Source organism: Hemicordylus capensis, chromosome 2 (genome assembly GCF_027244095.1).
Source record: "Hemicordylus capensis ecotype Gifberg chromosome 2, rHemCap1.1.pri, whole genome shotgun sequence".
NCBI lineage: Eukaryota > Metazoa > Chordata > Lepidosauria > Squamata > Cordylidae > Hemicordylus > Hemicordylus capensis.
Window position 1 is genome coordinate 141,827,805 of NC_069658.1, and position 27,731 is coordinate 141,855,535.

General features: G+C 43.2%; 1 protein-coding gene across 8 annotated transcripts in view; it reads right to left on the reverse strand.

The window, feature by feature from the left end:
- Positions 1-27,731, reverse strand: part of DNAH6 (dynein axonemal heavy chain 6) — a 353,767-nt gene that overhangs the window by 167,837 nt on the left and 158,199 nt on the right. For all 8 annotated transcript variants that reach the window (XR_008315406.1, XR_008315407.1, XM_053291993.1 and 5 more), the window contains 5 exons: positions 21,247-21,404; positions 18,618-18,749; positions 15,324-15,495; positions 9,441-9,587; positions 8,822-8,895 (listed from right to left, as the gene is read on the reverse strand). Coding sequence is in view for 6 of the 8 variants with exons in the window: in XM_053291993.1 (XP_053147968.1) it covers positions 8,822-8,895; positions 9,441-9,587; positions 15,324-15,495; positions 18,618-18,749; positions 21,247-21,404 (683 nt within the window). In the remaining 2 variants the exon portion in view is untranslated. The remainder of the gene's footprint in view (positions 1-8,821; positions 8,896-9,440; positions 9,588-15,323; positions 15,496-18,617; positions 18,750-21,246; positions 21,405-27,731) is intronic.

Here is a 27,731-nt window from a genome sequence, read left to right on the forward strand (position 1 = left end):
GGAGACCCATTGCACGCAACCAGGCATGCCTTCTTAGAACAACAGAAGAGGTCAGAGTCCGAGACTCGGATTCAAATAGGTGCTTCGCGTTTGCCAATTGTTGGCAGGTGGCTGCAGTTGTCTTCAGAAATATCGCTGCGAACCTCTTGACAAACTCCCCTGGCTCCAACGCAGCGCGCTGATCATACAATGCCTCCCAGAGGGAATGCGTATATCTTGTCTGACATGCTACATAATTAGCTATCTTGATCAACAAGCATGCGGTCAAGTAAGTTCGCCTGCCAAGCATGTCCAACTTGCGGCCTTCTTTATCTGCTGGTGTGGTATGTCGCTTACTGCCTTTAGTTGTTGTCGCACAATCTACTACCAGAGAATTTGGAGCGGGATGGTGCACCAGGTAAGCATTTTCCTCTTCTTGAATCCGATATAGAGCCTCCAATCGTTTGGAAGTAGGTGTTGAAGTCTATCATACCTCCCATGCCAACTTAGCCACCCTTGAAATATGGGGCAGCATAGGCAGGTGCATAGGCAAGTAAACAGGCTGGAGGCCCGCGGCAGACTGCATCATATTATATACGAGGTCCTCTAAGTCAGGAGTTTTTTCTTTGAGGTGTAGACCCAGGACTCGAGCCATTTCTGCCACCTGCTGATGGTAACCTTTCATTTCCTCATTAGGAGAAATTGAGAGAACTGCTGCAACATCCGAATCTGGATCCAGGAGTGAAGGAGTCTCTGGATTTTCGGGATCTCCTTCCGTTGAGTCTGAGGTATAGTCCTCCTCAATATCATCATCATCATCATCGTCTTCTCTAGATGAAACAGGTGAGTTGCCTACAGCTGTAGAGGTCACCCTAACTGGTTCCTTAGTCGTCTGTGTTGCTGCCTGGTGGAGAACGGAGAGCAACGGTTGGTTCGCCGTAAGTGGCATATCAGTCTGCAACGAAATTGATCGCTGTGCTGGCAATATGAGTCCTGGTCTGAGCGGTAAGTATGTTTGAAGCGAAACCGTACGTTGAGTAGGTCTAGGTACAGAGGCTTGGACAGCCGTCTCCGGCTGCACAGGAATCATAGGCTGCACAGCAGTTTGCACAGCTGTCTCAGTTCTAATAGCTTGCATGGCAGTTTCCATGGCAGTCTCCATCCTAAGTGTTCTTACGGGGGGGGGTGTTACGTCCCCGTTCTTTTAACCATCTCGTGAAGAGGGAGTAGTCCTCTCGAGATATCATTATGGAATCTCCCCAACCACCTCTGGGTAGGAGACCCATGACAGGTGTAGCCCTTGCCGAAAGAGAGGGCGTCTTGGGAATATGCAGAGCATTACAGTCACCTTCATTGAAACCAGTAAAGGTGTAGGTAGAAGGTGTACTCTCCTCTGAATTAAGCAAGCGTGCCAGCCTGCCACCGGGAGAAAGCTCTCTTTGTCCTGGCATGGCCACAGGGGATACTCCAGATGTTGGCAATTGGACGATCTCTGAATCTTTCTCTTCGTAGGGCACGACGCCGAGGTCGACGTCGGGCACGATGTCAAGGTCGATGTCTGGTACGATGTCGAGTTCAGTATCAAGAAGCAACCATCGACTCCAGAGCAGTAAAGCCTGTAGACGTCAGCATCAATGCCAAGTGGTGTCGGTGTCGAGAAGTTGGTGTCGAAGGCGCTGCCGTCTCCTGTCTATTCTCACTCGACGCCGAGTGGTCTCAATGTGGAATCTGTCGAGACAGTGGAGTCAATGGAGAGTGGTGAGGCGTCGGTGCCGGGAATAAGGAAGCAGCTCGCCGTCGAGGGATCACGTAATTCTTAGACCCGAAGGCGAGGGACTGTGTTCCACAACCGGCTCTAACTGCTTGTGCTTTTTTGGTGGCAGCTCCTGTGCTTCCTCTTGTGGCTTGAATGGCGATCCTCCGGTCGCTTAAAAGGGGCTGATGCAGTCGATGTCGAAGCGGTCGACACCGCAGCTTTCGATGTTGTAGCCTTTGATGCAGAAGCAATCGATGTTGAGACTTTTTCTGCCGATTTCGAGGAACCAGCCTCCTTCGGGGTCTTAGACTGCCCTTTCGGAGCAGGACTCGGCAAAGTACTCTCTGTAGCCATCTTAGGCGCCAGAGACTCCTCAAGTAAATACACCCTAAGGCGTGCTGCATGATTCTTTAAAGTCTGCTTGCTAAAAGTTACGCAGACCGAGCAAGATTTTGTGTCATGCCTCTCTCCTAAACAGAACAAGCAGAGGGCATGGCCGTCCATTGAGGGAATCTTCCTGTGGCAGTTGGTGCACCGCTTAAAAGGTTGTCTTGTCCTTCCCAGACTTCCCCGAGCCATCTGTCTTACCAGATCTCTCGATCATTTTAGAAAGAGTAGTCGTCCATTCCGTTGTCAGAGGAGGAAATCAGAGATCACAACAAATCCGACGGAGTGTCCGTGAGGGATGCCGAGTCCGTTCCATCATCAGAGGGGGAAATCAGAGATCGCAACAAATCCAAAGGAGTGTCCGTGAGAGAAGCCGAGTCCATATGCAAGTTTCAAGCCAATGTTATCCGAAAAAATGCCAAGTCCAAAGGAGTATACTTAAGAGTTGTCAAAGTCCATATCTGAAGTTCAGAAGTCCAAATAAACAAAAAACAAACTTTCTTCAAGGAGCAACTATCTCCGAGTACTGATCACAATGGCGGTCAGAAAGAAACTGATTGCAGAGACGCCCAACCACCACTTGAGGCTACTACAGTCACGTGCAACAGGCGGTTGCTGGCGTCGCCAGGAGCTAATGAATTCTACCCAAAGCTGATCTGCGCACGCGCAGAACCCACTATTTATGGATGATGGAACCATTATCCAGATCCAGTTTTCCCAGTTTGGTTCAAATTCGAACTAGGTTTGAACTGGGGTGGGGAGGTTCAGTTTTCATTTTGCTTGAACCCCCCCCCCGGTTTGGTTCAAATTTGAACCGGTTCAAAGTGTTCTGAAATGTTTCGAGCCTCCAAAACTGGGATGGGTGGTGGGTACCCATGGGTGCCAACTACTACCCAAAGCCATCGGACACTCCTACGATATTTAATGATTTTCTGAATTTTTAAAAATTATTTTTCTCATGGGGTTTAATGGGGATTCGAACCGGCCCATTATAGCCTATGTAGAGCACCTAGGGGCACAAAAGTGGAGTGGGTGGTAGGCAGCAAGGGGTGCCTACCACACACTGAATGCTAAAGCAATCAGACACTCCTGAGATTATTAATGATTTTCTGAAGAAAATCTGGGTCTGGGGGCATGGCAGGGCCAGCCTACCCCCACCCCCTCCGCACCCTCAAGTTGATAGGATTTATTGTTGATTAATCAGGAATTTTAAATAATTAATTTTTGGCTCCATAGACATGCATTGCCTCCATAGAAAATAACAAAGTGCCTTTTCTTTTTGGAAATAATTTTTTTTATTACAAAATAAAGAAACGGGGGGGCAGGGGGGAAGATAATCATAAAGACAATATAAAGCAAAATCATCATAATGAAAAACATCATTTTTCTAACTAGTAACATCGGGAAAGATCAGAAAAGACATCAAAAACGAAATAAAGAAAAAGAAATTTCAGACTCTTAGACAGCTGTAAAGTCTAATCAACTCTTTGTAAATTGCATATCGGAAACATTATAAATCAAATCCCAAAAATGGGAACAAGGTGCCTTTTCACCTACTGACCTTAATTGCTTATTGCTCTGAACTCTGAGTTATGTTCACAGCAATTAAGCGATTAAGGTTAAAGGGCACACAATGTTCTTTCTGAATGGAAAGGCTTGGGCAATGGTTTCCAATGGAGCCAAAAATTAATTCTTTAAAATTTCCTTATTAATCAACAATAAATCCTATCAACTTGGGGATGCCTTGGGGGGGGGGGGAATAGAGGCTGGCCCTGCCATGCCCCTAGACCCACTTTGGGGTGCCCTGGCACCCCCCAAAGGTGGGGAATGAGGTAGGCTTGTGCATTTTGATTCGGGTACAAAACGTTTTGTGCCCGAAAATGGCAATTTTGGAGGTTTTGTAGCCAAAACAAAATCAAGAGATAAAAAACAGAGATTTTTGTTTTGGTCAGAATGCTTTGTTCTTCGGGAAAGCATTGCAATTCAAATTGACTTCTCTGACTCTCTCCACTCCAGCTGAGGCACTGAGCTATTAGCAGAAGATAAGATATGCAAAAAGCTGTTGGGCATGAATCGTTTAGTTAAGTGTTGTATTCAGTGTGATTGAAATGCAAACTGACCTTGCAAAGGGATTTGCAAGACAGCATTTTGAGACAGAAATACCCAAATATCTTTGGGAGCTCAATGCAGTTCCAAAGCTCTTGCTAAAAGCCATGGTATAAATTGTGTGGAGAAGCTTTTCGAGAAGCTGGTTAGGGAAGTTCTGAAATTACACAGGTGTTTCTTTCCAAAGGTTTAGAAAGAATCTCTTGATTTGTTCAGGGATCTTTTGAAGAGCTATTTTGTTTTTCTTCTGATTTTTATGAGTTATAGTGGTGTCTAAGTTTTATTGCCCAAGTTGAGCAGTCTAATGTACTTTAGGCCACAATGTAATTTGGTGGGACATGATGTCTAAGCCAGTGGTTCACAACTTTTGCCATTGCAGGGACAGGTCATCCACATGGGACAACAGGAGACAAAAGAAGGGGTGGGTGGGGAATACACCTGTCAATCTATTGACATCCCCAGGAATCTTAGTTGCTTCTCTCTTTCTTGTAACTATGATCCATGGTTTTGCACTTTCTTAAATGCAGTGATGATAAATCTCAACAATTCTGAACAGTAGGCTGATTTGTTTGGGCTACAGCTCACTCCAGTTCAGTTAAATGAACATTTGAAGCTGTTCCATAGTACCAAGGCAGTTTTATTTTATTTTTTTACATTTTATATCCCGTTCTTCCTTCAAAGAGCCCAGAGCGGTGTACTATATACTTAGGTTTCTCCTCACAGCAACCCTGTGAAGTAGGTTAGGCTGAAAGAATTGAATGGCCCAGAGTCACCCAGCTAGTATCATGGCTGAATGGAGATTTGAACTTGGGTCTCCCCAGTCCTAGTCTAGCACTCTAACCATTACACCACACTGGCTCATTGGTCTATCTTGCTATCTCAAATGACCTTTGGTCACTGTTCCATGGGGAGTGTTTTTATTGAAAGATTGCTTGAATTCACAAATGGGTTGTGCTGCTGTGCTAGTGTGCACAGGGACAGGCTCTCGCCCGCTGCAAAATTCTCAAGTAACTGTGCCAAAAAATTAAGTAGTGTTGTTCATCATTCTCTTCACTCTTTCAACTTGTTTATGTGGGGCTTCAGGGGCAAAACAGTGGGTTGGGTGGCAGTGCCCCAAGGGTGGTGCACCCAGATTACAAATAGGGCAAAGGGCTGATTTCTTAGGAATTTTTGATGTTTACACGTCTTTAAGATTTTTCCCCACAGGGAATTATGGAGGTTTCAGCAGCCCCATAACTCCACCTGGGGGGCACTGGGATGGCCCGAAGTGAGTGGTGGTGTAGTGCACAGAGGGTGCCAACCACCCCCCTGGATTGCTAACCCATTGGGGTACTGGGCTTTGTTGTTTCTGAGGTGTTGAGTTTAGATTCTCTGGTAGCAAATGAGATTTTTAATGAAAAACCATGAATCCACTCTCATATGGTACTAGAGAATCTACTCTCAGAACACTTCTAGAACAACTAAAAACTGTACTTCATGGGTTGGCAACCCATGTGGGTGGTTGTCACCCTATGTGCACTACACCGCCACTTGCTCTGGGCCACCCCAGTGCCCCTCAAGTGGAGTTATGGGACTGCAGGAACCTCCATTATACCCTACGAGGAGAATCTGAACGACGCGTAACTTCATTAATTCTTTAAAAATCAGCCCTTTGCCAAATTCCTCTGAAAAAATTGTGGTAGCTTCCTTGTACCAACTGGGCACTACCACCAACCACACTCTACTCTGGGCCACCCCTCCTCCCCACCTCACGTGAAGCTATACTTTTCCTGAAACCTCCATCATACCCTGTGGGGAAAATCTGAAAGACACACAAACTTCAAAAATTAACCAAAAATCAGCAGTTGGCCCAATTTCTTTGAAATTTTTGTGGTAGCTTCCATTCATTGGGTACTATAACCCCCACCCACTCCTTTGACCATGTGACCCATTTTTAAATCTGAATTAATTCGGATTTAGATTTGGCTACAAAACAAAACTGGGGTGATTCGGAAGGCTTAATTTTGGACAAAATACAAAATGGGGTTGATTCGGATTTGGTACAAATTGAAACAGAAAAAATACAAAACGCACAACCCTAGAATGGGGCATCCTCAAATCTCCATTATTCTCTGTGGGAGAAATGCAAAAATTGAAAAAATCTTCAGAAAATCATTAATAATCACTGGCCTGATTGCTTTGGCATCAAAATTATCTATAGGACCCAGAAGGGGTTGAGAACTGCACCTCTTTATTCTCTCTGGTAGGCAAATCTGCTTTCTTAGTGAAGTTGACCCGTATAGCATTTTAAGTGAAGATCTTCACTTACATTGGAGAAAACAAAAGGGTGAACACAGGAACATCACTGGGGTCAGGTCAAATCTGCACCTTGGCCCTGGTTACTCAAGTATCTGAGGTGAGGGGCAAGTTTAGCCTCCTCTCAACTATGTCCCAGTCTGCAACCCAACTGCTTTATCCAAGAGAACTTAATGGGAGCCACTAACAATGAAGCCTGTTCTTACAGCCCATTTCTTCATCTACCTAGCTACATCCTGAATTCAGTTTCTTGGTCATACTATTATGGGGCAGCAAGCCACTGAAAAAAATGAAGTTTGCATTGAGCAGTTTTCTTTTACAAACCAGAGATGCAGGAAATACATTTTAATGAACACAAAACAGATTTATGTAGGTAAATATCTGGCAAATAGATTTACTGAAGTTTGCCTCTCAAGTTCTCAGGGATTGCTCTAGGAATGATTCCAATGCAGAGGAGCAAGAAAAATCCATCAACATATTCCTTCCATATGCTTGTGCTATGGCCATCTGCTGGCCAGCTGTTTTCCTTCTGCCTTGATTTGATCTGTCAACTTTGAGTATGGTTCAGAACTTATTCCTGAACATGACAGTTCCCTAGAACCTAATGGACATTCCTAATTTGGGAACACCTCATTTCCATAATATAAAGCATAAAAACTCAGGTGAATTACTCTAGCTGGCCCTGCTATGAATGATATTCCATTCTTAACCGAATAAGTTAACACAACCCCATTGCTCCCCCTACAAGTCCTAAAAGTGAAGCCCATTGAATGAATGTTATCGTTTATGAGTGGAAAGCTGCAGACAGGTAGTTGTCAGAGGCTGACAGATGAAACAAACTGTTCTAGTAAATTCCTGATGTCAGGATGGCTGTCCATGTTGTCCCTTTATTTAGCTAAATACACTATGCTTTCAGTGCTGCTAATAACTTTCACACATTATTTAGAGGCTCCGCTCAAGGTCTCATATTCTTTAAGAAGATGCTGGTTTTTCTACTGTAAGCAAAAAGAGGAGGTACCTCAAAAGGTACAGTACAGTTTATTGAGGCCCAGCTCAAATTGAACTGATTCATCCCTCAAGTGCCACTGAAACTATTTTCTAAAAGGAACAGACTGAGAAAGTCACGCACTCTATTTCCTTCTTTGTGCAACTCTCAGAGGCAACTCCGTTTAACAATTATATTCCCTTTCGAGTATAGCAATTCTTATAACTATATAATCCTTATTTGCATTATTAAGAGATGTTTGCTATAACATCCGCAAGAGAACATTTTGAGTGTTATTAGTGTGTCATAAGTACTATGTTAGCTTTGGCCATAAAGAAGGCACAACCACTCCTTTGATTTTCCTAAGATTTATGATATTTACACAGCAGAATTATTTGCTTTACAAGTCACACTGTGTATTTTGTCTTCATACCTCAGAAACATGAGCAAGGTTCTTTAAAAAACACACACCAGTTAAATCATAACTTTTATCAACCATTTGAAAAACTGTATAATACAGGTGAAACTCGGAAAATTAGAATATCGTGCAAAAGTCCATTAATTTCAGTAATGCAAATTAAAAGGTGAAACTGATATATGAGACAGACGCATTACATGCAAAGTGAGATAAGTCAAGCCTTAATTTGTTATAATTGTGATGATCATGGCGTACAGCTCATGAAAACCACAAATCCACAATCTCAGAAAATTAGAATATTACATGGAACCAAGAAGACAAGGATTGAAGAATAGAACAATATCGGACCTCTGAAAAGTATACAGTGTACTGTGCTTGATTGGCCAGCAAACTCGCCTGACCTGACCCCATAGAGAATCTATGGGGCATTGCCAAGAGAAGGATGAGAGACATGAGACCAAACAATGCAGAATTGCTGAAGGCCGCTAATGAAGCATCCTGGTCTTCCATAATACCTCATCAGTGCCACAGGTTGATAGCATCCATGCCATGCCGCATTGAGGCAGTAATTGCTGCAAAAGGGGCCCAAACCAAGTACTGAATACATATGCATGCTTATACTTTTCAGAGGTCCTATATTGTTCTATTCTTCAATCCTTGTCTTCTTGGTTCCATGTAATATTCTAATTTTCTGAGATTGTGGATTTGGGGTTTTCATGAGCTGTACGCCATGATCATCACAATTATAACAAATTAAGGCTTGACTTATCTCGCTTTGCATGTAATGCGTCTGTCTCATATATCAGTTTCACCTTTTAATTTGCATTACTGAAATTAATGGACTTTTACACGATATTCTAATTTTCCGAGTTTCACCTGTATATAGAATACTCACCTTTATGTAGTCCCCAAATATGATTGGTTTAGACACAAATGAGTCTGGATCAACTGACACTCCAAAATGTTTGCCTATAAATTAAAATACTTGGGTTATCTAGTTTTTAATGATGTATGCACAATGTATGTTACATATAATATACGGTATACATGATTCCTTCTCAAAACCCACCTTTTCCATAAAATCTTTAATTCAATCTCCTAGTTCCCATATTATACTTTAACTAAATCTAACTATACATGTACTTGAAATAATCTCATATTCTTCCCCAGATTATCCCCAGATCCACTTTCCTCCCCTTCTTCTGTTGCGTTCCTTTGTCTTTTTTAAGATTGTGAGCCCTATTGGGCAGAGGCAGGGGTGTAGCTATAATTGAGTGGATGGGTTCAAAGAACCCAGGCCCTTCAGCTCCTGAGGGCCCCCCAGCTCCACCCTGCTCTATTTTCTTCATTATCTCCCTCACTCCAAGGGGTTGCCGGGGAGAGGGGCGAGCATGGGCCCCTTCTCCCCTAGCTACGCCCCTGGGCAGAGGAATGCCTTTTCATTCCTTGTAAATTGCCACGCACACAGATGGTGTTATATAAATGATAATAAACAGGTAAGTATGCTTGCTTACTGGCCATGTCAGCTAAAATAGAATAAAAATATTGTTTATCTTCGGTGCAGATGAGGCGGTCATGAAAAACTCTCTGGCACTCATGACAGAACAGTCTGAATATCTGTAACTGGTCTCGGACTGAAGTAGCGTCGCATTGCAGTATGCCTGTGTGGGAAAATACATGAAGAATGCTATTTACATAGAAATGGCACCTCTTAAACACATTTGACATACATACTTAAAAAAACAATTGCTTGAATTCAAAGAACAGTGAGTGGACAGAGAAAATTACTTAAGGCCAAACTAAACAGAAAGCATGGATGCGGGTGTAGATCCAGATTGGAATCTGAAGAAAGTGAGAAATGAATAACCTTAGAAAGTCCACCAAACACTAAATAATAGGGGTGTGCACAAGCTGGTCCGGTGCCTCCTCTGGGAAGCACCGAACCAGCTCAGGTGCCAGCATTCAAACTGTTTTGGCGAGGCAGTGAGCGGTTCCCTTAAAAAGCAGGTAAGGAACTCCTTACCTGCTCGCCTGCTGCTTTTTCGGTGGCGGCACCTGCTCTCCAAGAGACCACGCGTGGCTGCAGCACTGTTCCCTGCAGCCTCCGTGCAGTGTCAGCACACACTCCTTACCTGATTTTTAAGGGAACTACTCCCTGCTCCACCGGTGGCTGCCCGAGTCATCCATGCACATCCCTACTGAGTAATCATATGATGAAAGATCAACTGATGCACATGCATGCATGAATCTGTCCCATGTAACTCAGAATCAGGCCTCAAATTAAAAAGCAACTTAATAAAGAAAGGAGATCAGGACTAAAATCTGATAACTGCTTCTGAAGGACAAAGTTCCACAAGGCAGAGGTAATTATGACATGAAGAAAGAGAAGCTGTTCCTGCAAGAAATTCAGACAATAGCAAAAACACTCAAATGTATTTGATATATGCTGAAGCAGGGCTGAGAACTGTCTGTTTTTCAAACAGAATGCTTGGACACTCCAAAAAAGTCCCTAGATGGACCAAAGGGTAACATGAGATAACACAGCTACAGAGACATCCTAAAGAAGGGTATAATAACTGCTCTCATTAGGCTTCAGGTCATTTTAATTCATAACATTCCAGCAAATATTGCCTGCCTGCCTATGAGCTACAAACTACTGAAGTAGAATACAGAGATGAAAATGTCAGAAATGTAGACAGATGAAACTCAGTTTATCCTATTTAATATCCTGCCTTTGACATCAGCAAGCTTCAAAAGAAGACTGATATCCATATTTACTAAACCTGTTGCATAATAGTGTCCATTGGGGAAAAAAATTCCTAGTAGACTTCAAAAAGCAATCACTTTATGCTGTGAAGCATGAGATTTGATTTCCTTTACTAGCTTAAAATGGAAAGCTTATGACTATTATTTGTATTGTGACTAACAAATTCTTGCAGTGAAGAATTCCAAAAGTTGGTCTTATATTACTAACACTCTTTTTAATTGTTATTATTTTAGAATGCATCCTCCTCCTATTTCTTTGGAGTTGCAAAAAGCAGATAATGCAATGATGAGAATATGAACTATCGGAGTCCTAAAAGCACATCTTTTAAATGTAGATTATATAATTCTGGATTTGATCCCAATCAAAAGCACTGAATGGTGAAGATATAATTGTGGTATAGTCAGAACAAGAAGTATGTTTTTGTTATAATGAATGTCCAAATTTGCTGAATGCCTGCATTCAAATGAGAATGCCATTGATATATCTGTTAATTACTGATAAGAGTTGTCTCTACCCACCAGTTAAATGGGGAATTTGACCAACATTAACCACCAAACAATGCTGAACAGCCAGCCATTCATGTCCCTCCAGCCCATGATTAGTACATAGGAACATAGGAAGCTTCCATATACTGAGTCAGACCACAGGTCCATCTAGCTCAGTATTGTCTACGCAGACTGGCAGCAGCTTCTCCAAGGTTGCAGGCAGGAAACTCTCTCAGCTCTATCTTGGAGATGCCAGCGAGGCAACTTGGAACCTTCTGCTCTTCCCAGAGTGGCTCCATCCCCTGAGGGGAATATCTTACAGTGCTCACACATCAAGTCTCCCATTCATATGCAACCAGGGCAGACACTGCTTAGCTAAGGGGACAAGTCATGCTTGCTACCACAAGACCAGCTCTCCTCTCCTCTCCTCTCGTTCTCCTCTCCTCTCTAATTCTTGAGAAGCTCACTGTTGCTGCTTCCAAACTCTGTTCTTATCAGGACAAGACCAAGGAATGAAAAATTAACACACTATGATCATTTTTTAGTAACTGATAAAATGGCCCACCTTGGGCTAGAAGGCATCAGTACTGGAAGGTGTAGCATCCAAGCTGGGAAATACAAACATTCTCACCTATTTCTGTAGGTGTCTTAACACCTCTAGAACAATTTAAAGATTTACATTTTGATATTTAGAGGAGAACTGGGAAGAGCAGAAGATTCCAAGTCCCCTCCTTGGCATCTCCAAGGCAGGGCTGAGAGAGATTCCTGCCTGTAACCTTGAAGAAGCTGCTGCCAGTCTGTTTAGATAATACTGAGCGAGATGGACCTATGGTCTGACAGCTTTCTATGTTCCTTTGTTCCAGCACATGTTCATGCAGAGCTGGCTCAATGTAAATGTACACCTCAGGTGAGGCACACACACGGTGCCACAGTACTCTGGCAGCCTCGGCTCCATGGCTGGAATCCACTGCTCCCCCTTCTTTTCTCTTTCCTCTCACCACCCCTTCCCAGGGTACTTTGTAACTGCCTCCAGCTTCCATTCATATAAGGTAGGTGATGGATGGATGGATGGATGGGTGGGTGTGAGCAGGAATGTTATCCTCTATAACACATCCTCTATATCAGAACCAAGGATCCAAGATTGGCTTTGTGTCCAATTCAAGCATCCCTACCAGGAACTCTCTGATAATAGGCATGCTGAACTCTTTGTGAATTGCCAACTCCCACCGCCCTGAGACCTTGTGTTAGGGTGGTATAAAAATGCATTAAACAAATTAAATAAATAAATAAACTCAGGGAATTATCTATCCAAAGGGTGCATTGTTAGAATAGTAAGTGTTTAGCTGGTCTTCCCCTGACATCTTGTTTTTGCATTAACGAATCCTTCTTGGCTGTTCTGCAATAGGGTCCATTCCTAGACTGAGTTATGCCTGTCATGTATGTTATTGAAACTGCTCTCTTCATTATGTGTAGTTTGCAACACGATAGGTAAAGCTGGCAACCAATTGTTTTAGGCTATCTTCTGAAACACCCATTGTCCTTTCCTCTGCTCCCAGACCCTAACCAATGTGCTTTCCAGTTAGCCGCTCAACAGCAGCAAAATGCTTCAGTTCAGGCAAATTGCATTCAAGATGTAAATAGTAAAGTGCCCAGCAGGAGAAACAGTCTCGTGAAAACAGCAACTTTTTAATGCCGGATATACAATGTTATAGCACTATATCATAGCAATTAAATTTGAAAGAAGGCATTGGAAATATGAACAGCATCCTGCTGTCAGCGTAGGGACTGCGGTGTCATAACACAGGAAGTGTGGAAGCACACTTTAGTGATACGCCGTGACCCCGTGGCAGGGTCTAATCTGGAAAGTGCCCAGGAAAGAAGCCTCAAGGATTATAGCTGATATTTGCAGAATTTGATTGTGCCTCCTGAAACGTTTGCAGCTAGGATGAAGAGAGACAGTTCCTTCCCTGATAAGATTTATTGGATGGTTTTCCCTTGAAATGAAGATGTGCTTTGTCATGAGAACTGGGTGTCTGTAGTTTAGCTATTAACACGTGTGGTGTCTCATGATGGATGCTGCACTGCACCAAAGACTTTGTGTTCAGAACAAAGAATCAAACAATTTTAAAGACAGGGGAGCAGCAGGCATGAATTCAGCAATCATTTGCTCAAAGTCACTCATTCCCTTAGGCTAAACAGCCAAACAGAAGTCCAACCAGATGTGGCTTGTTGGCAATTCCCTATGCAAAAGCAGGGAATTTAAGTAAGTTGTGATCTACCAGCTTTGGAAGAGGAACTCCGAGACACACCTGCCTAGCTGCTGCCTCACCATCCACAAGCTAAGTACCCTAGCAACACTCACTTGCTGACATCACCGAGAATAGGTAAAGATGATCTCTGCAATGTCTCCAGGCTCCTTGATCTCCATACAGCTCCCCTCCCCTTCACCCTCTTTCCCGACAGCCCAGCCTGCCTGAGCTGCCATCTCCCTTGCTGCCTACTCCCTTCCTAAGCCTTCCCTGTGTCTCTGTCTGTTCCCTTCCACTCCTTAGATTGTCTAGAATGTTATTGGTTGCTAGCTAATACTGATTATACATGCATCCAACACATAAGATAGCTACCATGCATGTATGAGAATTGTTTTAGAATATGACTTGCCTTATGTTGTTACTAATAGTTTAATACAGCTTTAAAATTACATAAAGTAGTATTGGTATTTTGTCGCCTCTCCGCCAGTTTTAATCTGCGATTCCCATACTAGAATCAGGTGACCACATGGTGGCAGTGAAGCCAAGCTCCTTTTCACTCTGGTGTAGCTCCTGAGCATACGCAGAGCATAGACATGACTTTGGGGCACAACATGAGGAAGAGGGAACATGCTCCTTGATTGCTTGCTGCCTCCAGCTCATATCCATCCATCAGATGTGAGCTGGAGGCAAAACAGGAAAGGGGACATTGCTTCCTGATCCTCTTCAGGAAGGATCAATGTGCCCCTTCCTTGCTTGCTGCCTCTAGCATGCATCTGATGGGTGGGAGGCAGAAAGCAAGGAAGAGCAGCAAGAGCATCCACCCCATGGCAAGGCTTAGAGTGTTGTCAGAATATGCTGGGGCAATGACAGAGCAGCGAAGTCTGACATGCCTCACTTGGCCTCATGGGGAAGTTGCCCGTCTTTATGTACTGAGGAGAAGTTTCATGTGTAATTTTTGGTCAGCTTATTAGTCACAGGAAGTACAACTGTTAGGAAATGTTGTAAAGCTACATCTATCACCATTGTTCATCTCAAATACTTTTTGAGAATAGAGCCTCAAGAGGCATGACTACCTTATAGAGTTTTCAATTTCAGACCAAGCTGCCAGCAACTATTACTAGTGTGGTTACTATTAAATCACTGAAAATATACATTACAGTCTTCATTTTTTCAGTTATGCATGGTGCTCCTGGATGAAGAGTTAAAGCCAGGGGCGTAGCAAGGTTGGAGTGGGCCCAGAGACAAGATTTTAAAATGTGCCCCCTCAATGAAGCTCAGCTCATGAAGTTTCATATTTAAAAAGGTTTTGTAAATTGTGGACGATGCAAGTCATTTAATGGTACTAGAGAAAGACATGTTGTTCTGATAACTCCAGGTCTTAACACTCACATCAATTTTGGAGGATGAATACAACTGAAGGAAGCCCGGGTGGGTGCGCAGCTGGGGGAGTCAGTCATGTGACTTGCTTCTGCCCCCCCAGGCAGTGGGCCCCCAGACAACTGTCTCCCCTTGCCCTATTATATTTATGCCCCTGGTTAAAGCACAATATAAATTTAACACACTGTTAAATGTGCAACACACTGTTGCACTGGTTGTCCTTTCTTTCAGTACAGTTCTTATACTATTAGCAGTGTTTTTCTCCAGTCTTGCTTTGAAAATTTACAATAACTCTAGGAATACAACATAGCACACTTTCACAGCAATGTGCTAATATTAAATAACTGGAGTTATTTGAAGTTAAATATGCATGCAGACAATGCAATATGGCATAAAACATGCAGTACTGCAATCAGAGAGTATAATGACTAGGGAGGATTTACTAGAGAAAAGTTTTATTGTCAGAGGAAGCAGAGATTTGGAATAGAAAATGTGCTATCTGGAAAGCATACATCTTACCTTGCACACACTTGGACAAATCACGTAAATTAAACACATAATGGGATTTTGCTGGTGTTGGGAGAAGATCAATGCTCATTCTTTGATATATTTCAACAGCAGCATCGACTATACTTTTTGCACTCTGCTTCACTGCTGTAGTGAAGTCAGTTAGGAAGCCTTTTAAAATAGCCTAGACCAGGGGGGGAATGACATAACAAAACTTTTAAAACCTTATGTAAAATTAAAGTTTTAGTTTTGCTTTACAAAAGCTTCTCTTATATTATTTTAAAACCAGCAGTGATTCTAAAGTTTCTTTTAAAAAGTATAACTACAGAGAGCTCTTCATAGCAACAGAAAAAAGAAATCATATTAATATGTTAGCTGCCTGATCCAAAGATTGATCTGTTGTGTGCACATGAGCTAGACAGAAGCTCACATTTCCCCATTTACTCCAATGTGGGGACCGGCTACATGAAAGCAAACCATTCGCAATTCTGGGGCCAGATAGGGAGCACCTTCCTTGTGCTATTTTTGGAGTGGCAGATGCTGGCAAGAGCTTACCTGTCTGTTTCTTTTCAAGACTACTTGTAAGTGGCCATGAAAAAAGATGGGAAAGCAAGTCCTGGCTGGCAGCTGCCAATCCAAAAATAGCTCATGAAAGTGCTCCCCGTCTGGCCACATTGCCCAAAATTGTGGGAAAGTTTCTTTGAAAGTGAATACAGGTTTCTGGAGCCTGTGCGAGAGCTTGAACAGACCAGGGGTGCAGCTATAATTGAGTGGATGGGTTCAAAGAACCCGGGGGCCCCAGCTCCACTCCTTCCTATTTTCTTCATGAAACAGAGAAAAAAACCCTCTCCCCTAACTACACCCCTGGAACAGACCTTAACTAAGATGGCAGCTTTTAAAAAATAAGCAGTAGATCAATGTGTGGGAAACCCCTCTGTTTCTCCTTAACTGCTGATTCAGAAATGAAGGGGAAATAGAGTTAGATGTCACCAGCATATTGACAACTTTTTGCTCCAAATTCCCTGGTGACCTCGCTCAGTGACTGCAAGTTAATACTAAAAATCATAGGACACAAGATGGAACCCTACAGGATCCCATAGAATTGATGCTATGTGGCTAAGCAACAGTACCTCAGCATCACCTTCTGGAATCAGCCCCTCAAGTATGAATGAAACTACTTGAGCACAGTGCCCCTAGTTCTCAACACAAAGAGCCTATTCAGAAGGATATGCTGGTCAATGGTATCCAAGGCCACCAAAATGTCCAGGAGAAGTAACAGGGTCACATTCCCTCATGTCTTTCACCTGGCATTAGGTCATCCAACAGAGTGACCAAAGCTTTTTCTATGTCAACTCAGGTCTGACCGAAATGGATCTAGATAATCAGTCTCATCCAAGAGTGCCTGTAGTTGGATGACAATCAATGACTTTGCCCAGCAAGGCAAAAGTAGCTTGCTAAGTCTTGGAGTTGGCTGCCCTCTTGCAGATCTGGCATTCTGCATTTTCCATGGTTAAAAGGGGATCATGATCCTTCAGCATGATTCCTTTTTCATCCCAAAGAGCTCTGCTGAACAGCTAAGGGTGAAATGGTAGTGAAGTATTGTTTGTTTGCAGTCACCACCAACAATGGTTAAGCTCAATAATGAGCTCTTACCTATGTTCAGTTGGATTCACTCTGGGTTTTCCACCACTTGTCTTCAAGCCATCTCCTTACCTGTTTAATTGCCCCCAATTTCCTAGTAAATCAAGGAGCTGAGTGAATTCCTCCCCAGTTCTAAGATGTTCCCCTAAAGAAAGGCTTTTAAACCTGAGATGTGTTGGGACACTATTTGCTTTAATTTGCATCAGAGCATCTCTTCTCTTATGTTTATGTAAATTATTTCATTAGTAGGCAGCTGGGGCCCTTGGGCTAAGCACAGCCTACAACCAAGAAACAACCCATCCTGTCTTGGCAAACAAAATTGTTCTTTTAGCAAAGTCTTCAAGTTTGCCTTCAGGAGGAAAGAGATACTGACAGAAATACCTTTTACCTGCATGCCTCTCTCTCCTAGGAAGCAAGCTAGAGATTTTCTCATATATGTACAGTATGTATAAACAAAGAAGGGGCCTCCTTCCTAACTGATATTCTCTGGAAAAATTTGGTAGCCAATCTAGTTGCCAGACTCTTACATAATTATATTTCAAAGCTATAGCACTGATGGTTGAATAAATAAAATACATATTTTAGTAAATATATCAAACTCTGATGATGAAACACACTTTAAATGAAATGTGATTTCTGAGCATGATATATGATGATTTAAAATAAATTATATGATAATTTAAAAGAAATTCTTTCAAATTAGTTGTTTTAAGATCTTCAAGATTCTGCTATTTTAAGTAACTAAATATTTTAATTTAATATTTATTGTGTAACTGTTTTATAAACTTATATTTTAAATATTTTGTTAACCATCTTGAGATTGTTTTAATGAAAGATGGTATACAAATCTAATGATAAATAAATGAATAAATAAATTATGGTGAATAGCCCAGGTGTCATTAATACAATTATTATCGTGTGTGTGTGTGTATCTCTTAGTAAAAGTCAAAAATTAGATAAAGTATATTTACAATAGGCAGTGGCAAACAGAGTAAAGCTGCATGAGCAGAACCGTTCACACAAGAGGACTGATTTTTGCTGATTTCCCCTTTCCTCTACAGCCCCCTGTGCCACCCTGAAAATATGATCCTAAAGGATGGAGGACATTCTGGAGCAGATTTTCAAGGCCACAGGGGGCTGCGGGGAGAAAGAGGAACTGGCGAAATTGCCCCTCTTCCTCACTGTACAAGCAAAAGTGTTCTGCTCATGCAACGTTTCCTCTGAATGCTACCAAGGAGACTAAACTACACAAAAATGAGAAAGTTTGGCTTGATGCAAAACTGTTCAACATATGCTGGTTTCAAAAAATGTAAGAAAAAACCATTTAAGAACACATTTAAACAAAGATGCTGAACAAAAGATTATTGAAACAGGCTTTGAAATGTTACTGGCTGATCATTCAGATATACAGAATTCCTCATCTAGACTCCGTGGACTTGAGACATTGAAATTAGTGCACTGAAATTAATTGGGATCAGGCTCCTCACTGCCAATATTCAATAAGAAGTGTAAATGCACACTGAAAATTTGTAGCACTTTAGAAAGTGGCACATGCTACTAAGACTCTGTCTAGGTCCAGCATCACAGAACAGTGCACTATGATAGAACAGAAAGAATTTTATTTATTTTTTTGGTCCTTGTATCTTTGGGGAAGTGGCTACTGACCTGAAAAATTTGTTTAAGGCTATGCTCAGAGGGTGTTGGAAGACACAGCATGGCAAAGTGTCTTATGAAACGTGCTGTAACTGGATTGCGTCCACCACCCGGAGGTGCACAGGCTGAAGCAATAGTCACATCCTAGGGGAGAAAAGATCACAGGCAATTTGTGTCAGAATGTAGTATTTAGTGATGTATTTAATCCTGTAAAGTGTTGTTTCTTGTACTTAAATCTTTGGATTTTTAGCAAGCAGCAGCTCAACTAACATGATTGATTTCCTATTCTTATTTCTAATTTGGCACTCAAGTGCAATTATGAAATCCTATATATTATAAATATAAAGACAGCTCATCTTAGGTTAAAATGATCTGTGTTGTCTTGAATGTCTCTTTCTCTGTATTTCCTTGGCCCTTGAGTTAAGGGAATCCCCAGGAGGCTTGGTGTCAGCACAGACAACTCAAGTACTCACTGTGCCAAACGCAAGAGAAGCTTGATCAGAAAGAAGATTTTTAGAGGGGGGTTTTTTAGGTCATTGCATTCCAGTGAAGTTTAGCAGATCCAAGTCTAGCTAGTTTACACCAGGGCCAAGGAGTATAGAGCTCAAGAGGCCAAAAGTAGTTCTGTTTGGCCCCACATCCTTAACAACCTGACATTTCATCTTCCCTAAACTATCTTTGTCATAAACACAACTCTTCAAATCCAACCTTTGACAATAACTTTTGCAGTATAGTTGGACTATGCATTGATAGAAATGTAATTCCCCATCCCCTTCATATCAGCACACTGTATCTATATGGGTGTCACATTTTAAATTTAACCTTTGGCCCAGATAGTGGCATCAAACTGACCCAGAGAAGTGGAAAAATTGATATTTATTTATTTAGCATATTATTATTCCACCAAACACAAGTTTCTCATGGCAGTTTACAGTAAAACTGTTTTCAATCTTCTATTCCAGGTATCCCTCAGCCTTAACAAGATCAATCACCCTGTGAAGTTAATTCCCCTCCCCCATATGTCTTTGTAAACACAACATACTCTGACACTGTGGGGCTCATTTTGTACCCCAACTGGATTGAACAGCAAATGGAAATTGAAATTGATCAGCACCTGTTCAGTCATCTACACACCCAGGGGCGCACCAAGATGATTTGGGTGCCAGGACCGTCCAGATCCCCCAGCCGCAAGCCTCCCTCATACACAAGGGCCCCCAAAACCTCCTTTGGGGGGCCCACCCATCACACCTCCATTTTTAAAAACTCCCCCCCCCCACCATGGCTGAGGGGTGCCTGTGCAGGGGGCGGAGCAGTCCTTCTCCCTTCTCTCCCCTCCCCCAGTGGCCGAGAGACCAGAGGGACGCTGGCCATGTCTGTTCAGGCCAGTGTCTGAAAACAAAGTGAAAGGCGTGCCTGCGCAGTTCAGAGATCGTCCCCAAGGACTGGGGCTTAGTGTCCCTCTGTTCATACCAACAAAACTATTGTGATTATTGGCTAGCCTTTTCTTCAGCAACACAAATACTTAATGAAGGGTTGTTGTTTTATTTCTTCATTTTTTTTAACTAGAGTCATGCTCAATGAAATCCCAGAGATTTCTTATTTTTATTGTTTATGTTGGGTATATTTGATCCCAACATCAGATTAGTAAATACACACATATACATACCACTCAGTGAACCTTCTGGTGGTTTACAACAAAATAAAATAAACAAAACACCCCATTTAAAATGGTTAAAAGCATTTTAAAACAGTTAAAACCTTTTAAAGGTTCAACTAAGTGTCTGCCCCAAAAGAAGCATCTTCAAGACCTTCTTAAGGGCCACAAACAATGTTGAATAATCATATCACAGCAAGGAGTATGTTCCAAAGCTTAAGGCTGACCCCAAGTCATCATCAAATGAGCCAGTGGTACCTGCAAGTTGACCTCCCCAGATGACCTGACTGAGCAGTGGGGATTGTGCCCCCCCCCAAAAGGGGGCAATTCCTTAGGTAACCAGGGCCCAAGCCATTTCAAGCATTTTCTGTAGAAATTGTCGTTTCTTTCTGCCTTTCCACCTGATACTCACTTCTGCTAGGCTTATAACTAATCAAAGACAGCATACCTTGGTGAAAACAACACCATGTAAGATCCAGAGCTTCCCAAAAGAAAAGAGGGATGTGGACATAACAAATAAAGAAATACACGTTCACAGGTTCCACAAACAATGTTTGCAAATCAGATTTCTCCCTGGACCTTCTTTCTGCTTTTGTGTAGAAGTGTCAATATGTCAAGTAGTGTACCCACACTCCAGAAGCATTGTTTTGATCAGAAACATGTCACTTGACCTTCAGCAATGTGCTTCTAATATAAGTAACACTTCTGGAGTGAGGCTGCACTATTTAAAGTATTGGTGCTCTTTCCCCAAAGTGAAACACCATCAGCACTCTATTAGGAGCCCACACAGCAGAGGTGGATTCTTCAAGAGCCTGCAGCCACACAGGTGAACCCACACTGTCCACATTATGCTGAGGAACATGTGGGCCAGTAGCTACAACCAGGATCAGTCTACTACATTTTTTGTCGGAAATTTACATTGTTACTAGCCAGTTTCAATGAACAGATTATAACATGCAAAGTTACAGGTAATTGATGACAGCCTACCTGTATTTCCTTCCAAAACAGTTTCTCTCTATCATAGAAACCTCCGAAGTCCTGGTACTGTCTTAATAGTTCAATAGGGGGCTGAGATCCATAACGATCCAATTTAGGCATGTTTAGATCATCCACAAATATGACAACTCTTTTTTCCCCAGGTGCTCCTAAGTAATAAAACAGTAAAGAGTATGCTGATGACACCAAATCTATTTCTCCATGTCAACATCATCAAGAGAAGGCATAATTCTCCCTTCCGACTACTACTTGTTGCTTGCTTGCCTTAATTGCTAAAACACCCTACAGCTGGGCCAACATCCTACAGTGGGCACACCTACTGGACTCTCTAAACTTCTGCCCCTTTATAAAGGTGGGTGGATAAAATCTGTTATAATCAGGCCGAATTGGATTCCATATTTATTGCAGAGTTTACTATGGAGGTGTCCAGCAACTCCTCTTATGCGATCAGATTGAATCACTTTCAGCTTGTGACTCCTGAGGATGTGGACAAAATGCTTCAGACTGTATGTCCTACCACCTGTTCTCTTGACCCTTGCCCAACTTTAAGAACATAAGAACAGCCCTGCTGGATCAGGCCCAAGGCCCATCTAGTCCAGCATCCCGTTTCACACAGTGGCCCACCAGATGCTGTTGGAAGCCACAGGCAGGAGTTGAGGGCATGCCCTCTCTCCTGCTGTTACTCCCCTGCAACTAGTACCCAGAGGCACCCCGCCCCTGAGGCTGGAGGTGGCCTACAGCTCTCCGACTAGTAGCCGTCAATAGACCTCTCCTCCATGAAGTTATCCAAACCCCTCTTAAAGCCATCCAGGTTTTATGCATTTTTACACTGAAAGGGGCAGCTGATTAATAAAAACATTTCTAGTTCCTAATTTTTCTTGTATTTCCATATCTGAATATCAGTAAATAACAAACCACTCTGACTTATAATTGTTTCCATAAGCTAAGCTTTCGGAATCTTTATGAAACAATGATGTCCAAAAATGACAGGTTCTTACCTGTAAACCAGGTTGTTAAACTGGTCATCTGTCCTTTTGCACAAATGGGCTTCAAGCATGCACGGAGACCACATTGGATTCTTCCAGCTATAGTTTTCCTGCTTTTTGGAGCCGCTTATATGCAGCCGCTATATGCAGCTGTGCCACTCCTCATCCCCTTAGTCACAGAGTCCGCCTTCAGGAGACCCATGCAGGGAGGATGTGTAAAAGGACAGATGACCACTAGAAGAATCCAAATCACAGGTAAGCAACCTGTCATTCTTTGACATGGTCTCTGTCTTTTACACAAATGGACGCATGACAAGCTTCCTTATCTAGAGGCACATAGAGTGCAGGAACGCTCTGTCAAAAGCCATATTCTTTCTTGCTCTTGCACCAACAGCATAATGCTGAATAAATAAATCTGGAGACGCTCAGGTAGCCGCCTGGCAAATAGTCTCAAGAAGTTTTGCTCATTTGAAAGCAGCAGAGGCAGCCATAGTTCTAGTGGAAGGTGTGATAGTTGGTGGTATTTCTTTTCAAGCCAGCTTGTAAAATATCTCAATCGTAGACACAATCCACCAAGATAAATTCTGAGACTTGACACCCCTTTCTCAGGGCATCACAGGCCACGAACAAGTGGAGACTGATGCCACTCTCGGGAATGCTGAATGCAGAAAACTAGAGCTCTGTGCACTTCAAGTGCCCTGAGCCATTTTGGAAGGGTGATACAAATCAAATCAAATCAATAAATAAAGTGCGGGTAAACAGTGTTCTGCCTATGTAGGGAGTGATGGGATGAAGAAACTATTTTTGGTAGGAACTGGGCATCTGGATGCAAGACCACCTTGTCTTCGTGGAACAGCAAGTAAGGCATATCAGCTCTGAGTGCATGGAGCTCACTAACTCTCTGTGCAGAGATGATGGCAGTCAGGAATGCAACTTTCTAGGTAAGCAAACAAGGTTCAATGTTGGCCAAAGGTTCAATGGGGGCGGGGGATACTAAGGAGAGGTCCCAAGCAGGAGCCATAACTGGGTTGCCTGGGATAGCATGAGACAAACCCTTCAACAATGAGGTTACAAAACCAGGAGTACTCTGGATTAGAAGAATGTGTTACAATAGCAGCCAGGTGGATTTTCAATGAAGATCTTTAAACCAGAGGGTTTCAACTCCAATAAGTAAGAACAAACATCTTGGGCCTGTAAGGAGCTAACATCAAAACCATGTTGTCTTGTAAACACACAGAAACTCTTCCATTTATGTGTATAAGTCTTAATCGTTGCAGGCTTACGTGCTGCTTGAAGGATATCTCAGAGTTCTATGGGAAAGGAGGAAAGATCCTACACGCGGTGAAGTGAAGAGTTTCCACATCTGGGTGGAGAATCCAGGCTGCAGCACGGGACAGCGGGTGAAGATGTGGTCAGAGGTGGATGAACTCTGAGGCCATCCAATGCAGGCAAGGAAACCAAGGCCTCCTGGGCCACCAGGGGGCTATCAGAATGCACCTGACAGATTCTTTACTGATTTACAGGAGGATTTGTGGAATCAGTGGGACCAGAGGAAAAACCTAAGTGAAGTGACTGGCCCAAGAACTTGCAAAAGCATCTTCCAGAGAGTCTTGCCACTTGCCTGCCCTAGAGCAGTACTTTGTACATTGTCCTCTGCTGCAAAGATGTCTAGAGTGGGAACACTCCAAAACACAAAGGCCCAATTTAGGATCCTGCAATTGAAAGTCAATTTGCAGGAGATGGTAGTGGACCAACTGAATGCATCCACCTGCTGATTCTTTGTGCCTTGAATATGTACTGCCACTGGGGTAACCCTGTGGTCTATGCACCAAGTCCACAAAGCCATTGCCAGAGTCAGCAGAGATCTTGATGCAGTCCCTCCTAGCCTGTTGACATAGGCCTTGGTGGTGGTGTCTGTTTGAACTGTGACTACTGAACCCCGGACAAGAGATAAAAAGCCTCTGAGAGCTCTGAAAATAGATAGGAGCTCCAGATAAGTGATGTGTCTCCAGTGCTCCACAGGTGCCCAGTAGCCACTGAGGAAGAGGCCATTCATATGTGCTCTCCAGCCACGTTCTGATCCATCTGTGGTGATCACCTGATCCAGCAGGGGAGGGTGGAAAGGGTTTCCATATGACAAGTGAGCAATGTGAGTCCACCAGGCGAGAGACGCATGGACCTGTGATGATGGTTATAAGAAAAGGAATGGGCTGTCCCTTTCTGGATAGAATGCATTGTGATACCATCTCTGTAGAATATGCATTCGAAGGCAAGCAGAGAGAAGAACATAGGTAGTGGCAGTCATGTGCCCGAAAAGACGTTGAATGATTTTAACCCGTGCTTTTGTTCCCAGCATCACACATTCTGCCAGAGTGTGAATACAAGCTTCTGGGAGAAAAACACGACCCTGTTCCATGCTGAAAATGAGGCCTAGAAACTGTATTCGTTTCAATGGGACTAACTGCAACTTCCCACAGTTAACCTGGAGACCAAAAGATTCTAGGACAGGGATGATTTGATCTACAGTGGCTGACACTTTCTGGGGAGAACCTACAGCAATGAGCTAGTCCAGAAATGGGGAAATCTGGAGCCGCATTTGCTGCAAGAACGCCACTACCGGGGCCATACATTTTGTGAAGACTCTCTGAGCCAAAGCAAGGCCAAATGGGAGAGGCTTCAACTGGTAAGTCTTGCCTCTCAACTTGAAGCATAGGTAATGTCTATGCTGTGGACATATGGAGACATGGTAGTAAACATCGTGCAGATCTAGAGATGCCAGCCACATATGATGATGCAGAAGGGGAAAAAATGGTGGGTAAAGAGAGCATGCAGAAGTCCTTGTATATGACGTACTTGTTCAACATCCTGAGGTCTAGGATAGGTCTGAGGCCACCATTGCGCTTAGGGACTGTAAAATAACAGGAGTAAAAACCAGGAGGAGATGTTGTGGTGGTGACTCTGGAGTAATCGGGTCTGCAAAGAAATTCCAGGGCATAACCTAGATGGATAATAATAAACTTTATTTAAATAATTGGGTGTTGGTCAAGACCCAGATGTGATGAAGTCCCAAATGTGAAAATATGGCACCAGATGGCTGGCTGGTGGCTGGGTGCTGAAGTAATTGCTTTTTTGAGTATTGAGGAGAGTTCTGCTTCTGGGAAGAGAACTTGCAGGTCTGAAAGGAGGGCTTGGCATGGGGTGGAAACTTGGAAGTTCGAAAGAAGCACTCCAAAGTAGAAGGTTGAAAAGACTAGTGAGAAGACTGATAGTCAAACCATTTATTTTGCCTGGATTGTTTGGATTGGTCGGACGGGAAAGACAGAGTGAGCAGTGCTCTTCATTTTCTGGATTTTTTGGAGGGTCTCAATTTTTTGCTCCAAAAAGTGCCAGGCCTTCAAACAGTAGGTCCTCGATTCTGGTGAACACATCATAAGTTAGGCCTGATGATCTCAGCTAAGCATGGTGGCCTAAGGCTAATGATGTCACCATCACCTGTGCAGCACATTCAACTGAGTGCCTAGCAGAATAGAGCCCCTGATTCACTAACTGAGCAGCTTCTTTGATGAAGATGTGCACTGGAGCTTTCTTGTCAGCAGGAAGTTGGTTGATAAATGGCAAAATCTCTTCCCAAAGGAAACTTATTTATTGTTAAATTTATATATTGTACCTGGTGTTATAAGTCTGGCAATTTGCAAATTTCAAGTGTAACACAGCAGCTGAATAAAGAGGCTTACCAAAGGCATCCAACCTTTCCCCTTCTCTGTCCACAGGGTTGGCTGTGGATTTACCTCTGGTTTTTGTTAAAGTTGCCTTTATTAGGGATGAGCCTGAAGAGTTTCAGCACCTCTTTGGAGAGGCACCGAAACGTTTCAGCTCAGGGTGAGGAGTTCCCTTAAGAGGAGGTGGGCAGGACCTATCTGCCCATTCTCCAAGCCCCCACCGCGGCGCTATTTAAATTATTTATTTATTCATTCAATTTCTATACCGCCCTTCCAAAAATGGCTCAGGGCAGTTTACACAGAGAAATAATAAATAAATAAGATGGATCCCTGTCTCCAAAGGGCTCAAAATCTAAAAAGAAACATTAAATAGACACCAGCAACAGTCACTGGAGGTACTGTGCTGGGGGTGGATAGGGCCAGTTACTCTCCCCCTGCTAAATAAAGAGAATCACCACGTTAAAAGCTGCCTCTTTGCCAAGAGGTGTAAAGGTCCTACCTGCCCATCCTTGAAGCCCCCACCGCCCCATCGCAGTGCTATTTAAATGGAAATACCTCTCTGTAAGTGGAAGCTTGTGCTGCTTGCCCCTTTAAAACGCTGCACTGCAGCGATGGGATGCGTCCCTCGGCATCCATCACATGGCGTCGATGCATGCACCAACGCCATTTGCATGCCAACACCATGTGAGGGATGCTGGGGGACACATCTCATCACCGTGGTGAGGCATTTAAAAGTGGCAAGTGGCACAAGCTGCCGCTTGCACGGAGGTATTTCTATTTAAATAGCATCGTGGTGGGACAGCGGGAGCTTAAAGGATGGGTAGGTAGGACCTGCCTGTCTCCTCTTAAGAGAACCCCTTGCCGCCCTTGGATGTGCACCAAAGCAATTTGGTGCACATTCCTAACCTCACCACAATTGAGTTAGGAATAGTGTGCTTCTTTAGGGACGCAGCAAAGTCCTCTTCCACTTGCACCCTATAAAAATTGTCCAAACGCCTAGTTTGGACAATTAGCTGAGAGAAGGTTTTTCTTCCCAATAACTCTTGATAATATCCCAAAGTGCCATGTTCAGCGGAAGTGATGCAGGTACTCTGGCATCTGCATCAATGAGTGTGAACAGAGGATCTAGTTCTCCCTTCTGCTGCTGATCCAGGCTAATGCCTAGAGCTGTGGCCATCCTGGATCTTCTAAGGGCGAGATCTTCTAAGGGCGAGATTGGCTTAGAATCCAAAAGAAAATCTTGTGGAGATGAACTTAGGGAAATGTGTTCTGAATTCGGACAGTGTGGTTCCTTGTGTGCCAAATCTTCTGCCTTGCTCGAACCCAAGTGGGATGATTCTTCAAGGTCAACCTCTTCATGGGCAGAAGAAGGTTGAGAACCTGTTGGTACCGATGGCAGTACTGACTCGGTAACAGTAGTCATGGCCATAACTACTGGGGTCGGTGTCTTTTCTGTAGGTGTTCAGCTGGTAGACATAGTCACATGACATTTGGGAGATGTCTGTTGTTTCGGACATGCAAAGCGATAGGTGCTTCGAACACGGTGCCAAGACTGGGATCAGAAATGGCTCCGATGGAAGTTCCCATATCTCTCATGTGGCCCTAGTTGTACTACTCGTCTCGGTATAGAGCATCATTCCTGTACCGATCTGAGCTGAAGCTCAAATGATAACAATCATAGTCCAAATGGCGGTAGGAATAGTCCCAGTGATCATGATCCCAATGACGGATGAGTTTCTTCCGGCCATGAGAATACAGAGAGTCTCTAGGC